A 14,040-nucleotide genomic window follows, 5' to 3' on the forward strand; every position below is an offset into this window, starting at 1 on the left:
AGAGTCTAATATACATAAATAAAATCTAAACAGCTAGTTATTATCAATTTGCTTATGAAGAAGGAGGAGACAGTTTATCTGGTGTTTAGTATTTACAGCTATACTTACAGCAATATTCATTGCACCCTTGAAAGAAATTCGGATCTACTATGTTAAGCAAAGTGGGCTTCAAAAAACTGGATGTCAGACTATACAAATAAAGTATTAGTTTAGGCATGGTAGACTTTATTTTGGCACTTTAACAAATGCTTTATTTTACAGCAGTGGCACAGCATTTGCCAGAAATTTTCTTTTCTTGGCACAGTTATTTCAAGCACTTATTTTACTAATTGAAGTTCACTAAATATTGCACAAGATATACCTGTTAAATTCTTACCCTGTTTTTACTTGCCGAACTTGTATGGCTTTGAAAAACTTGCCAGTTAAGTAAAAAGCAATATATTAAATATTTTAGCACAGGATAGCATTCATTTGTTCCTAAATGACCACTGAACTTGGGACAGCAACAAACACAAGTTGCGCAACTCTTATCTAAAGAGCTACCAGATCTTATTTACAATACATTGCCATTTCCGAAAAGCACTTCAGCTTGACATCCTGAACACCTGTACTTTGGAAATCCCAAAAATAAAAAATGAGGAGGTCAACAGAGCAGAAGACGAAGCCATTTGTCTGTTACAAAGCATAGTATAAGGAGGCAGACTATCATCTTCTCCCCGTGTCCCTCTATCCAGCACCTATCTAAGGTCTAAGCAACAGAGACTTTCTCTTCTACTCGGAATATTTCTTTCTTCTCTTATGAAGATGTTCCACTTGTCTCAACTCTTCTGCTGGAGTCTGAGCAGAATAAACCAAAATTCTCCAAAAGGACAGGGAAAAAAACCAAACCCAAACAACAAATCAAAAACAAATACACACAGTAAGTGAACTGGGGTACTCCTTTGAATTTTACAGTAGGGAAAACAACATTTGCAGGAAGAACAGTCCTGTGTCAACACTGCCATTAAACATAATGCAAAAGTCGAATGTCTCACAGCTAATACACCAGATGCAAGACTTAAACATTCCCACTTTTCTCTGCCACTTCAGCAATAAACCTGGTATGAGGATCACCCTGATCAACAGCCTTTCTTTTTTTGGTCTGGATTTTTAAGATCTACTAGTGTACTCTGTGACATTAAAACGTAAGCAAATAGACATAAAATGAAAAACATATAAAAGTATATCACAATGAAGAATTCTCAGTATTAGGCCACATGATTTATTCAGTAGTGTTTATGTTCCCAAATTACAATTATGTCTATCCATGTAAGACTACAAAAGTTACCATTAGAATTGTCTGTGCTTATAAAATACCAACATTTTCTTTTACTGTTATATACTCATTAACACCAGTCTGCAACGAGTCACATATAATCATAGGCACTTCAAAGGCTTTAAAGACGTTTACAACTTAAATGCATTTTTAAAGAACAAAAATTTAAACCTCTACTTGTACCTTCAAATTGCAATTAACAAATACAGTGGCCATAGAAATCTGCAGCAACTTCTCAAAATACTGTTAGAGTCTTTGGGTTTGCTTAGGTTCGTCAGTAGCTTACTACAAATCTTCCTTACAGGAGATTTGTTTAGTAAGAATATGACTATACAGTTTGTAGTAATAATCCAATTTTACACATTAATTTGCTGTTACAAATCTCACTGAAGCTACAGGTACGCTGAGAAACAATGCAAAGTGTAAAATTGATATTCTGACACTTAAATTTATACAAAGTGGAGGTTAAAGTTTACATAGCTGAAAAATTACATTTACACTAAAAGTTACTGTTATCTGAATTATCTGAAGACAAATTGCACCATGACAACTACAAAAAGGCATTTTTTGGAAACAGATAAATTAATGAAATAAAAACTAACTTGTAAGATCAATCTGAGACATGCTGACAAAAATTAAACAACTTTCATTGAACCATAGGATAAAACAATAATTTTCATTATTTTATATTTATGCATAAAGTTTTAAAAATCATTCAGTGAACATCAATGGTTTTATAAAATAATGCTTTGCCACTGTTATTCACAGAACACTGCAAATGTTAAGTTTTAATTTTACATTTTTAAACGAATATGTGAAAAGTTTTAAATACAATGGGGTTTTATCATAAAGGTGCCATAACGGCTCTTTAATGAAAAAAAAAAAAACTTCATTATTCTATGCAAAAGCTTTATTTAAAAAAGTTCAGTGATCTCATAAATAGAGACACTAAGTTGGAATTTTATGCATAAAACTCCTTAGTAGGTGCCTTTTGATAGGCAGCACAGGATGGTTTACGTTCACCAAGGTCGTAACTGCCTTCATCCTTCTTCCTCATGCGATACACCAGCAGCAGGATAAGGAAGATTGCAAAAAGAAAACCAATAACTCCGCCAGCAATAACAGCTGCAATCAAAGAAACAGAGATTCACAATATGCCAGTAAAACAAGTTTAGCACCATACTTCTTTTTCATCTCACACAACGAGTTTGCTATTATTTTCAAATTGCAGGAAAGGGCTCCCATTATGCAACTGTCTTCATTATTAGTATCCTGAAATATACTGTCAAAAAGCTTGTTTGCTTTCGTGAAGGCAATCATGTAAAACGACATTCCACTTACAAGTCAGAGTTCCAACAACCCACAGTTCTAAAAAAGTTATTAAATTTTTTCAAAGCCTCAATTAAGAAGACCACTACTACTGCCAGAGTATAAAGCTGTCTTTCAAACTCATTTTTTAAACAGTTACATTTTCAACTTTAAAAGATTTTGTTACCCTAACTAAAAAATGGGCTTTTCCTTTTCTCTGTGAGTTTTCACTCTGACTCTAGGCTAAAATGAACTTCCTATTGGTGAATAATAGGAGAGAACACTTCATGCACTTGTGAGTGTGTGCAAAGTATCAACTCCCAACCAGACTTCAAGAGGAAACCCACATGCTTCCACTGATGTGGATTTAAGGCTATTCACATTTTGATGCTCATAGGAAGAAGTGGTCCAAAACTATGTGACTTTCATGGCTCCCAACTCCCCTTCCAAATACAGGGGGGGGAAGTATACCTGTAAACACTGTCTTTAGGCCAAAAAAAATCTCACAGGTAGTGAACACACTGGTGGCCAGCTTGTGCCTTCTGGGTTATACATATAAATAGACCCTCTTTTTCTCAAGGAGTATCTGTACCCTAATGGACTGTGCTTATCCATCCCTTTCCATCCACCCATGCCTGCCATGAGCTCCTCCCAGGCAGTGTTCATCTGCACCAATGTGCTCTTGGGAGGTGAGAAATACATTACAAGCATCAATCAAATTCCAACTCCTTTTCTGAGCTGTGAAAGCTCCAGATACTCAGCTGGCAGTGTTCAACCTGTGGGCATCAAATCAATTAACAACAGACTTCGCTATTAAGTATTTCCCCAAGATACCCAATTCATTCTCATCAAATCAACCACTGGCTACCCACTATGAATGTGCTTAGTACTAAATGTGTTTAATACTACGAATATACCAAGAAAACTCAAATGCTGCGTTTGCATTATTTAATATGGATCCCTTCTGTTTTCTGTTTTACTTCTGGTGAGATAGACCTTGGCAAACACTGCCTCACCTGCCAGAACTTCTGTTCTCTGGAAGAGGTTTTCTGAATGCTTCTGAGTGAACACGTCAGTGTCATCTCCTGGCTCATCGCTCTTTTTCTTGGCATCCATCTCAGGCCTTTCCTCTTTATCAATTTCTTCAGGTGACTGTGGCACAAGAAAGAGAACTGAGCATTGCTTACAGAGAGGGCAAACCACAAGTCAGCACAGTCACTGCCTGCTGTGGGCAGTCACATAGCTGTGGCTCCATGCACATACTGCACAATACCAACACATCACATAGGAAGCTTTAAGAGCACAGAAAGTTGGTCTAGACATTGTAATTGGATCTATCTGTCGTCACAATGTCAGAATGAAAAACACTGCTTGTAAGTTTAAAACCTCCGAAAGTACATTTAGCGAACCAGTGCTGTTAATATTGCCTGTGTTTATCAGAATAACAGCCTCTGAATGAAGTAACAACTCTGAAATTGACACATCAGACATGTTATATGCAGAGAACACCTTTGAGGGTAACCTAGACAGTATTATCTATGGTGGTAGAAGGAAATACTAAAATACTGAACGGAATCTGTCGAGTTTTCAAACTACAGCCAAACCGTACAGCATTCTCCTTTGAGAAGGGAAGTTTCACACAGAATTTTTGAGTAACTCTTTGAGAAATGTAAAAAAGGTGCACCTCAAACTCAAAGATATCTTGAGAGACTGTCTGGTGTATCATGATACACTCTTACTTTGCATCTCTCTTTTCTTTCATGTGAAATCCAGATGTTCCCATACAGACTTTCTAGTGGGAATGAAAACAAACAGCTCTGTAGTCATTTACCACACTGTAGTAGTAAGTAAAGTTTGGGGGTGCTTTTTAATCCATATAAATAGGAGACTTAACATCAAGCCATCAAGAGTGTACAGTGGAACCATTTTAAATGGTGTTGCTCTCCAGCCACGCACCTTTGTTTGTGCAGGCACCTTGGTCTGCATTTTCACTGTGGTGGTCTCGGCCCTGGATGCATCACTAGTTGTCGGTAACTTTGGAAGTGTTCTGGATGTTGTTATCACTGCACTATCCTCATCTTCTTCGGCACCTGGAGACAAAATGTAACACTTCATTGACCTGTGAAACTCCTCCAGACCAACTCATTCTTTATTATGACACCAAGGTAGAGGTGCTTGCACAGCCCACCCTAGGCAAGGTGCCTAGATGACAATGCCTGCTAAGATAGAGATATGAGTGCAAACAGTGTGCCCAAACTGTCAGAGGGATACTTGCCCCAAGTGACCCCAGGAAAAAGGAAGGGAGTGTATCAGCTGGAATAAGTAGCAACCAAGAAATTACCACGATACTTTTCAAATAGAAGAACCCATCCTGAAAAGAGGTAAGAAATAAGCTTTAACACTTGTAATAGGGGCAAAAAGTCTAGAGTGAAAGCAGCAGCCATCAGGCCTGGGTGACATGGGCAGACTCCAGTGCCATGGGGTCTGATGAGGTCCCATGGCATCAGGGGCTCTGCTGGAGCTTGGCAGTGCCACCCCCCACCCTGGGGTACCCCCAGCAGCTACCTCCAGCTTTCCCAGAGCCACTATGGGCACCCCAGAACCCACACCCTGGGGTGCAGGGTCTCCTCCTGGGGGTGGCAGGAGGTGGTGGTGGTGGGGGCCCAGGCTTATATGGGGGTACCCAAGTCCCCTACAGCAAGGGTGTGTGGACAGATGGTCCTGTACACTCAGATGAGGGGAGCTTATACACCCATGGCCTGTGAGATGGGTGTCTGTGTTGATGTGGCACACACTGGATCAGTTACAGAAAGTGATTTAGATATTTATAGTTGCTTGTTACCATTTTATAAATGGCAGGTATTGTGGTTGTCTGTTGCACTGTTGATATTAAGCCTAAAAGTATAGCTCAGTGATTGCTAGTTAATTACATACCATAAATAAATCAATACACTTCTTTATCTTTACTTAAACCATATGAACTGAACAGTTTTTGCCTGTCACATACTGCTTCAACAACAACATTTCTCCCCTACAGCATATCTGTTGAACTCGAAAAAACTAAGCAATTTCTATCTATAGGAAGATTATTATTTCTGTTTCAGTCACTAGGAACTCACATGGTTTTAAACGCCACATAATTCAGAAGCCCTTTTCTTTTGAAATGACTGAGAGGACAAAAAATTCCCTAAAGATTACCTTAAATTTAATTTCCTCCACATTCAAAGCCCTGCTGGAGTATGAAGGCCCCTTTAGAATATGGTAATGGGCATGTCTAACAAATATCCTTTAGTGATAGTGAAAGGAAGAAGACACAGGAAAGAGACTAAATTATTAGCAAGGCCTGAAAGAGGAAAAAAGAATTGACCCATTCTTGGACCACTCCTTAGGAATCTCAATGTGTTCTGCTCATTACAGGCACTGGTTACCCAAGTAACTCTCGGGTAATAAATCTAGCAAATGTGCGTAAGAGTAGTTCCTAACAAATAAAACGCTCCTACAACAGAATAGTATGACTCACTCATTCCAAACTGATTTTTTAGTTTGTTTTTTTAAAGAAAGCAGGCTGAAAATATGAGCACAGTATGTTTTGAAGTCATGATCAAGAATTACGTACATTTGGCATTTAAAGGAGGGACATTAACAAGACAGCAACAAAAAACAACCTCTGATTGGTAGAAAATAAAATTCAGAATCATTAAAAAAAAGTACTACATTAAAGATACTGGCACAGAATAATACTGGGAAAAAAAAACTTTCAGAGATACTGAATTTACAGCATAACCTCTATACTGAAGACCTCACAACAAGAATCAGGTATTTTCCTGAAATGCCACTCAAAGATCAAAAAAATAAACATCCTGCTTCAGAACAGAGGTGAGGAAAGGCATCCAACAGGAAAATTTTTCTGGCTTTGACTCAAGAGTTTTCTTTGAGAAGTAATGGCCCCCTGGATAGCTCAGAGTTCTTCCTTCCAGTACTTTACCTTCCAGAGTTCCTCCGTATTACACAAAGCTTTCACAGCCAAGGAAATTAAAACTGATTATCAGATTAGAGATCTGATAAAACACACCTTGAGAAATGTATTTTCTTCTTTTTATGAAAAGTCCCACTTAATCACAACTGTTCCTCCAAATCCTTAAATGCCACCTTTGCTTCAGGCAATAGTTGTGTCTGCCAGATAAAATGGAGAGCATTACAGTCTGAACCTCTTTGGCTAAGGAGGATGCAGATCCATGTTCTCTCAACAAATGGGTGACTAATCTAACCCCTGGACTAGTCACTAGATTTGCACCAAAGGTACCCAACTCTTCTTCCATATAGCCTTAGGGGAATCCTGACAATCACCAAAACACTGAAGCAACTATCATTTAGGCCAGATTCAGGTACTGGCTCAGACACATCCCCATGGTTCCTGCTTTCTAATTAGCTTTATCTAAACAGGTCTCTGCTTGGCATGGAGTAGATCTAAACAAGGGGAAGACACTTACCTTGCTAAACTGACAGCAGTATTTTTGGAATTACCTGTAAATAGTGAGAGACCAAAGAAACCACTCACTAGTCCTCTCCAGAACACAGCAATAGCATTTTACATAGTTCCCTAAACACACATTTACATCATGTTCCCTAAAAAGCACAAATAAGAGCATCACCAAATCCAAGTAAGATTGGAAAGGAAAAGCCTACAGTGTCATGAGCATAACTTCTAAGTAGGTTGTTAAGAGGAATACTGTGAAACTGTTGGAGTACAAGATTGTTGCAGAAGATTGAGTACAAGTGTTGATTTCTTCCTCTGGAAAATATCACTATTTCTATAGCTGGTTTCTGGATTGGGTCAGCTTGGGTCATGGTGCTGGGTATTCACTGCCTTGAGTCCCTCTTATTGAGGGCACCACAAAAACCCTGCAGTAATTAAACCCATAGCCATCTCTGTGGTAGAGCTGAAAGCTCTTGACCATCACATGCATCTTTTATCCACTGTAACTTCTTCAGGACATCCAATTGCTGTCTTCAGAGTGGTCAAAATAGCTCTAAATGCTGCCGTAGTATTGGAAATATCTAATATAACCCTCAGCGATGTGTCTATTAGCAACCCTTGGATGACAGGAATGTGAATACTCCTTAACACTCTTAGTGCTAGAGGAAACTTGTCAGGAAATCAAGATTGTGCCACCTTAAATTACTGCACAGAAAGCAGAAATTACTGTATAGATAGTAATATTTTTTGTAAAAAAAAAAAAAGCCCACAGTAGTTAGCACTCTTACTTGCAAAGCAGCCAGTGATTAACACTTCCTACCAAAAAAATCCAATCATTTCACCCTATCTTTTGGCATCTTATTTGTCTGCTGTTGCACATCACACTCAGAGTACCACCACACAAGCAAATTTGTGCCAAGGTGGGCACACACAACCACCATCTCTTTCATACCTTCCATCTCTATCAGCAACGTGACACACATTTCTAGCTGACTTATCTTGCCTCCATTCACTGAAAAGTCCCCAATGCAACCCTTTATCAACACAGTGTCAGGCTCCCAGAGATGACACTGTAAACATAATTCTGTGCCCTGCCAGGGAACTGCAACTGAAATAAATGGAGACAGTGCAAGGATGTCACATCTCTGATAGCTCTCACACAAGGAAGAGAAAAAAAAACAAAACCAACAAAACTTGAAGAAGGATTAAAAGGCATAGTTCTAACTATGCTGAAGTTTAAGATTCTGTCCAGCACATCAAAAACACACTTTTCAAACAGTATCACTGTAGATTTTTATGTCAAGGACCTGGAGAACCAGGCAGTCAATGTCATGAAGCATGCTTGGGGCTGGTTTAGCAGGTGGACAGAAGTTCTTGCTCCAAGACAATCTGAAAGGCACTTATGAGTGAGACCATAGCAAATGGAAAGTGAATCCTTGCTGTGTTGCCTGTCACCTGCAGGGGAAGCACACCAGGAGAGGTGTGCATGCCAGGCACGCTGCCCTATGGGCCAGGAGCACCCAGTGTCGGCCCTGGACCTGTGCTGGCTCCTGTGCAGCACCCGGGAGAGCGCCCGTGCCCCCCAGCTTCCTCAGCCCCAGGACCACGACACACAGCGCCCTGGCCACGCCACCCCCAGCCGCAGGACTCCCAAACTGGCTGCTGGCCTTGGAGTGTAATGTCAGCTTCCCTCTCGGTCATGAGCCAAAGCAGATCTGCTCTTGTGTTTCTTGAAGAAGCTCCGACCCCCCTACCACAGCTTTTGTCCAAGAAGAGTCCCCAGACACAGTGTCAGAATACACAGAGTTCATCCTGAGCCAATGTTCTCAACTCAAGCTGCTATCAACTGAGAAATGTTAGGCTCGGGAAGAGAAGAAGGGGAAGGAAAAATTTGCATGATTTTATGATCTATATTAGCATGAGTATTTTTAGAGAAGACACAAGAACAAGACAGACAGTTTTCCAAAGAACTCACAGATAAATCTGACAAAGATGGTATCTTTCCTTAACACAATGGGTAGTCATGCTGCTTAGCAGCTACTTTCACTGATCTCCAAGAACAAGGCTCTATTAAAATCTTTTATGCCAGATGAAAAAGTAGCAATAATTATAAAAGCATTTCAAGTTGTATATAGGCTGGAAAACTATTTTTTACTTTTTATTATTATGCTATATAAAACACCAATGCTAAAGAAGTGATGATAGACTGAAGCATCTCCTCTGAGATGGAGACTATGAGAAGGAAACAATGGACTAATTGAATCTCTACAGATATTCTACTGTTGATATACAAGAATCAGGAGGCAGGCATGGCTCCTCTGTAAACTGTTGACCTGTGGATTCAGATTCAACACTTGGGCAAATGCACAACAGTAGTTGAATGTATGCAAAGAAAAAAGAGGCTATGAAGGGAAAGAAAAGAAAAAACCAGAACACCTTTGCTACTCCTTACAAAAAGCCCTCAGCCAATTTCTAGTTTGAAATGTGTCATGTCTACAGTGACACTTGTCCATGTTAATGCTACTTGAAGACCTGCAAGGGCATTAATGGTGGTGCTGACAATTCCTGTTTATCTCCATAGGCCTGGTGGCAGCTAACAATTTTCACAGCAAGGAAAGGAGTCAGTAGTGTTGTCATCCTGGATCTGTTTGCTTGGACTATGTGTGCTACAAAGCAAGAAAACCACTCTTGAGTGGGAAGGCTCTTCCTGCTAGAAACATTACATTACATCACTGAGTATCAAGTAGAGAGAGAGAGACTGAACATATATGAGAAACATCAATCAATGGTGTATCTGCAGGACTCTTTCAACATAAAACAGAGAGCAGTAAGTATAGGAGGAGGAGGATAGAAAGGATGCTACTTTCTTTCCCTGAAGACTTTTTGCTTTGTTTAAAAATATTAGATCTGGGTACTGTCACATGAGCTCTCTGCGGGGGCACCAAGCTTGTCTGCAATGAGAATTTCCCTGTTTGCTTTTAGGAAAGAAACAGAGATTGCCAGAGACAGCAGAAGTGCACTCCAACTTTCACCCATAGCTCAAGGCTAAGCACAGGAAAATAAAGAAGAGAAAGACAAGGTGTTACTGTTAAAGTCTAGAGGTAGTCTAGACTTCGGTCTTTTTGGCTTCACTTTTACCACAGAATTAAAGAACTGTTAGGCTTGGAAAGGATCTCTGGAGATCATCCAATCCAACCCCTCTGCCAAGGCAGAGTCACCTAGAGTAGGTCACAAAGGAATGTGTCCATGTGGGATTTGAACGTCCCAAAGGCACGCTCTACAACCTCCCAGGACAGCCTGTGCCAGTGCTCTGCTTCCCTCAGTGTAAAGGAGTTCTTCCTTCTATTGAGGTGGAACTTCTTGTGTTTTAGTTTATGGTCATTGCCCCTTGTCCTGTCACTGGGCACCACTGAAAAGAGCTGGTGAAAAGGCACCATCTTCTCGGCACCTGCCTTTGAGGTATTTATAGGTGTTGATGAGATCCCCTCTCAGTCTTCTCTAAACAGGTGCAGCTCCTGCAGTCTCTCCTCATAAAAGATGCTCCAGACACCTCATCATCTTTGTGCCCCTCTCCTGCCCCTCTCCAGCAGCTCCTTGTCTTTTCCTGAACTGAGGAACACATAACTGGACACAGCTCTCCAAATGTGGCCTCACTAGGGCTGAACAGAGGGGCAGGATCACCTCCCTCAATCTGCTGGCCACACTTTTCCCGATGCACCCCAGGAGAACACTGGCCCTCCTGGCCACAAGGCACTGCTGGCTCATGGTCAGCTTCTCATCCACCAAGACTCCCTGATCCTTCTCTGCAGAGCTGGGTCAATCCCCAGCCTGTGCTGGTACTTGGGGTTATTCCTCCCCAGGCGCAGGATCCTACAGTTCCTTTGTTGAACCTTGGGTTAACAAAATCTGAAGCCAGTTCTTGTGCTGCTTTTCCACTTCAAAAGCAGGTCTGAATTTTTAATCTTCCGTATTAGAAACAGTCAACACCACAGAGGGATGGAAAAAAACTACACCAGACTGTTCTTCATACAACTATTTATTGTCAACCTACTTCCTTTCCTGAAGCTTACAAAGTCACCAGCATCTGAAGACATGACAGAATGGGATGCTGACTGAAAGCACATTTTTCCTGGAGATCAGAATATCCCTTAGACAGTCCTGGGAACTGAATAAAATCACCAATTCACTAATATTTTTTTTTCAAATGAAATATTAAATTTCTCCTCAAACAAGTCTCCATCAAGGAGGTCCAGTTAAGCCTCTCATCACACTGGAATGTCGAATTGCCCTGAATGATGATGGGCCTAGATTTGCCTGGCAGCACAATTAGATGTCTGCAGACCTTATTTTAACATAGCTTTCAATCACCAGAAGAAAAGAAAAACGAAAATCCATCCGAAAAATCTGAAGTGTGCCTTACAGGTAACACAGACAAGGCACTAGAAGCAGGGCTTATCCTTTAAAAGTACACAAATTATATATAAGCATCGAAAGACATATTAAAAAAAAGTACAATAACAAACATGTAAGTAACACACTTGGAAAATAAATGGGATTTCCACAACAGCTCAGCAAATATAACAATAAGGAAATGTCTTTTCCAGAGCTACCATAAAATCCTGCACTTAGCTTTTAATATTTGGAGTCTCCAAGCTAGTCTAGAAGATACTCATCGAAGAAACGTTCTAAGAGAAATGATTAATGAGCTCTCACTGACACTTTTTTTGAAAAATTTTGAGCTAGCTACATGTCTCTAATGAGTGTTTAAGTCTGAGAACTCAGTATGTTGTATTTAAGAATGTCTTTACTCACTATATGGATGTAATTTCCTCAGAGAAAACTCACGGTTTTGGCAGTATCTAGATTTCCAAATATAAAAGAACAACAACAAAAGAGGAATGGACACCATGTTTACGTGAACCTGACTGCATATAAGAGAAAATAAGATTGCTGCTGCTATGTTTTCTTACGGAGTGCTAAATTAGCATTATGTCATGGGAGAACTAAGCCTTCTCTAATCCTTATGTCTAAACTCCAGGGAGATCTACACAGAAATCAGAAGGAAAGGAGAGAGCCAGCAGAGAGAAAATAATGCAGTGAAATGATGCAACTAAGGAGTAAGAGAAAAGAGCAGAAAGTTAATACTTAAAACCTGGCCCACAGGGGTGCCCAGTGCTCTGTAAAATAGCAAAGCACTCAGGACATTCACTGAAAGTATCATCTCCAGCTTATAAAGCAAAACTGCACAGATTTCCCTCAAATAATTGCATTACTTCTTACACTTTTGAAAATCAATTTGTGACATGTTGTCTCACCTGAACCCGACCCAGAAGAATAATCATCATCATCAATTGGATAGACGCCTGATGCTTCTTCAACAGAGCTGTTGTCAAGGTATAAATCTTTATCAGAGGTCAAATCTGTTCTCTGGAAAACAGATAAGAGGGAATGGTTAAAAGGATAACAGTTCTCCAGCACAGCAGTCTCTTCATCTTCACTTCTATTTTCTAAGTTGATGGTAGCACACTGAAGTTTGTACTTTCAGTTTACGCCACACATTCATCTAAGCTGTTAAAGAAATTTGTAAAAATTACAGCATTACCAAAAAAAAAAAAAAATTCCAAGGCTGCACAATGAAAACCACACTTCATCTCATTAAATGCATGAATGAATAAATAGGATTTGCAAATATACTCTGCAGAGCTTCTGTAACAAGAAGCAAATCCCAGGACTGAAGCCCTCTGTCAGGATCTCAAATATACAAATGTATAGGCTGACACATGAAGTCTGTTCATTTGATCTCAGATGAGAAGGAACAAAAGCATGTATCAAAAACTATCTCAGAGGTTAATCAAGCCAAACCTCATTAAACTCTCTAGTAGTTAGAATGAACAACTGGGACTACAGAATATAAATGTTTCTAAGACAGTGCTATTGATTAAGGATTATGACATTTCCAGCCAGATAAAACAGCATTATGCTCCAATTCTTAAATGAATACATCTCTCCTAAAATTTAGCTGCATCTTCAACAGGCATCAGACCATCACCACATTTCTATGTCTGCAAGTATTTCACCACTAAAGAGAGATTCTGTTAAAACGAGTTCAAAATAGAACAAGGTATCAGTCACCTTTTAAGTTGACAATTCAGGCTTAGGAAGACTAGGAATTTTATTCCTCCACCTCGGCTTCCGGTTTCTTAACAGAGAATAAACTTCCTTAGGAGAGCCAGGTATCCTGGATGGCTGAGAAGGTACCTGCCACTACAACTCCTATTACTTTAACCAGCACTTCTGTCTATGCCTGTTTGTCATGACTTTTTGAAGAAAATACGACAGTTATAAATGGACTTTTAAGTAAAAAAACCACCTAAATGCCAAAACGCAGTACCAAAATTCATCTATTCAGGATCTCATATAAGCACTCAATCCTGCTGCTTTGAGTCCCAAAGGTTTCCAACTTACTTATTACTGCATGGCACTGACTGCCCCTTTCATTCCATCCAGCATTCACTGTAGCTTTCCTAAAGGAGTACCGAACTGTGAATGGGTTAACTCCTATATGCAAAGACTCACATCTAACTTTACAAGGTAACTTTTTTCCCCAGAGGTCTAAAATTATTGTTGAAGACATTTGCGATTTCTTTTTAGGATTTTTTTTGGCAACAAATTCCTGTTTAAAGCCTCTTCACAGCAAGACACTGTTCTTCAAGTTGATCTACAATAAAAAATTATTCTTTATGAAAAGCAGAAAGGCCATCCTGATTATTAGTGTATTTCACAGTAAAAGATCTTTGCATGGGGGGTACCTAATACTTCTCTGAACAGCTCTGAACTAAAATAGTATTACCCCAATTTTCTTCTATAGAGGAAAAGAAAACCAACATGATTCTTGGTCAAAGTCTACTCCTACTATGGCCACTCTTATGTGTGGGGTATG

The 14,040-nt window shown here is 39.7% G+C and overlaps 1 protein-coding gene across 1 annotated transcript in view; it reads right to left on the minus strand.

The window, feature by feature from the left end:
* Window positions 1-202: 202 nt before the first annotated feature.
* Window positions 203-14,040, minus strand: part of SDC2 (syndecan 2) — a 17,724-nt gene continuing 3,886 nt past the window's right edge. Inside the window, exons 2-5 of the mRNA XM_017730291.1 lie at window positions 12,416-12,638; window positions 4,580-4,713; window positions 3,640-3,775; window positions 203-2,440 (exon numbers count right to left, since the gene is read on the minus strand). Coding sequence (XP_017585780.1) covers window positions 2,277-2,440; window positions 3,640-3,775; window positions 4,580-4,713; window positions 12,416-12,638 — 657 coding nt within the window. The 3' untranslated portion in view covers window positions 203-2,276. The remainder of the gene's footprint in view (window positions 2,441-3,639; window positions 3,776-4,579; window positions 4,714-12,415; window positions 12,639-14,040) is intronic.

This window comes from Corvus brachyrhynchos, unplaced genomic scaffold, assembly GCF_000691975.1.
Source record: "Corvus brachyrhynchos isolate BGI_N302 unplaced genomic scaffold, ASM69197v1 scaffold302, whole genome shotgun sequence".
Lineage (NCBI taxonomy): Eukaryota > Metazoa > Chordata > Aves > Passeriformes > Corvidae > Corvus > Corvus brachyrhynchos.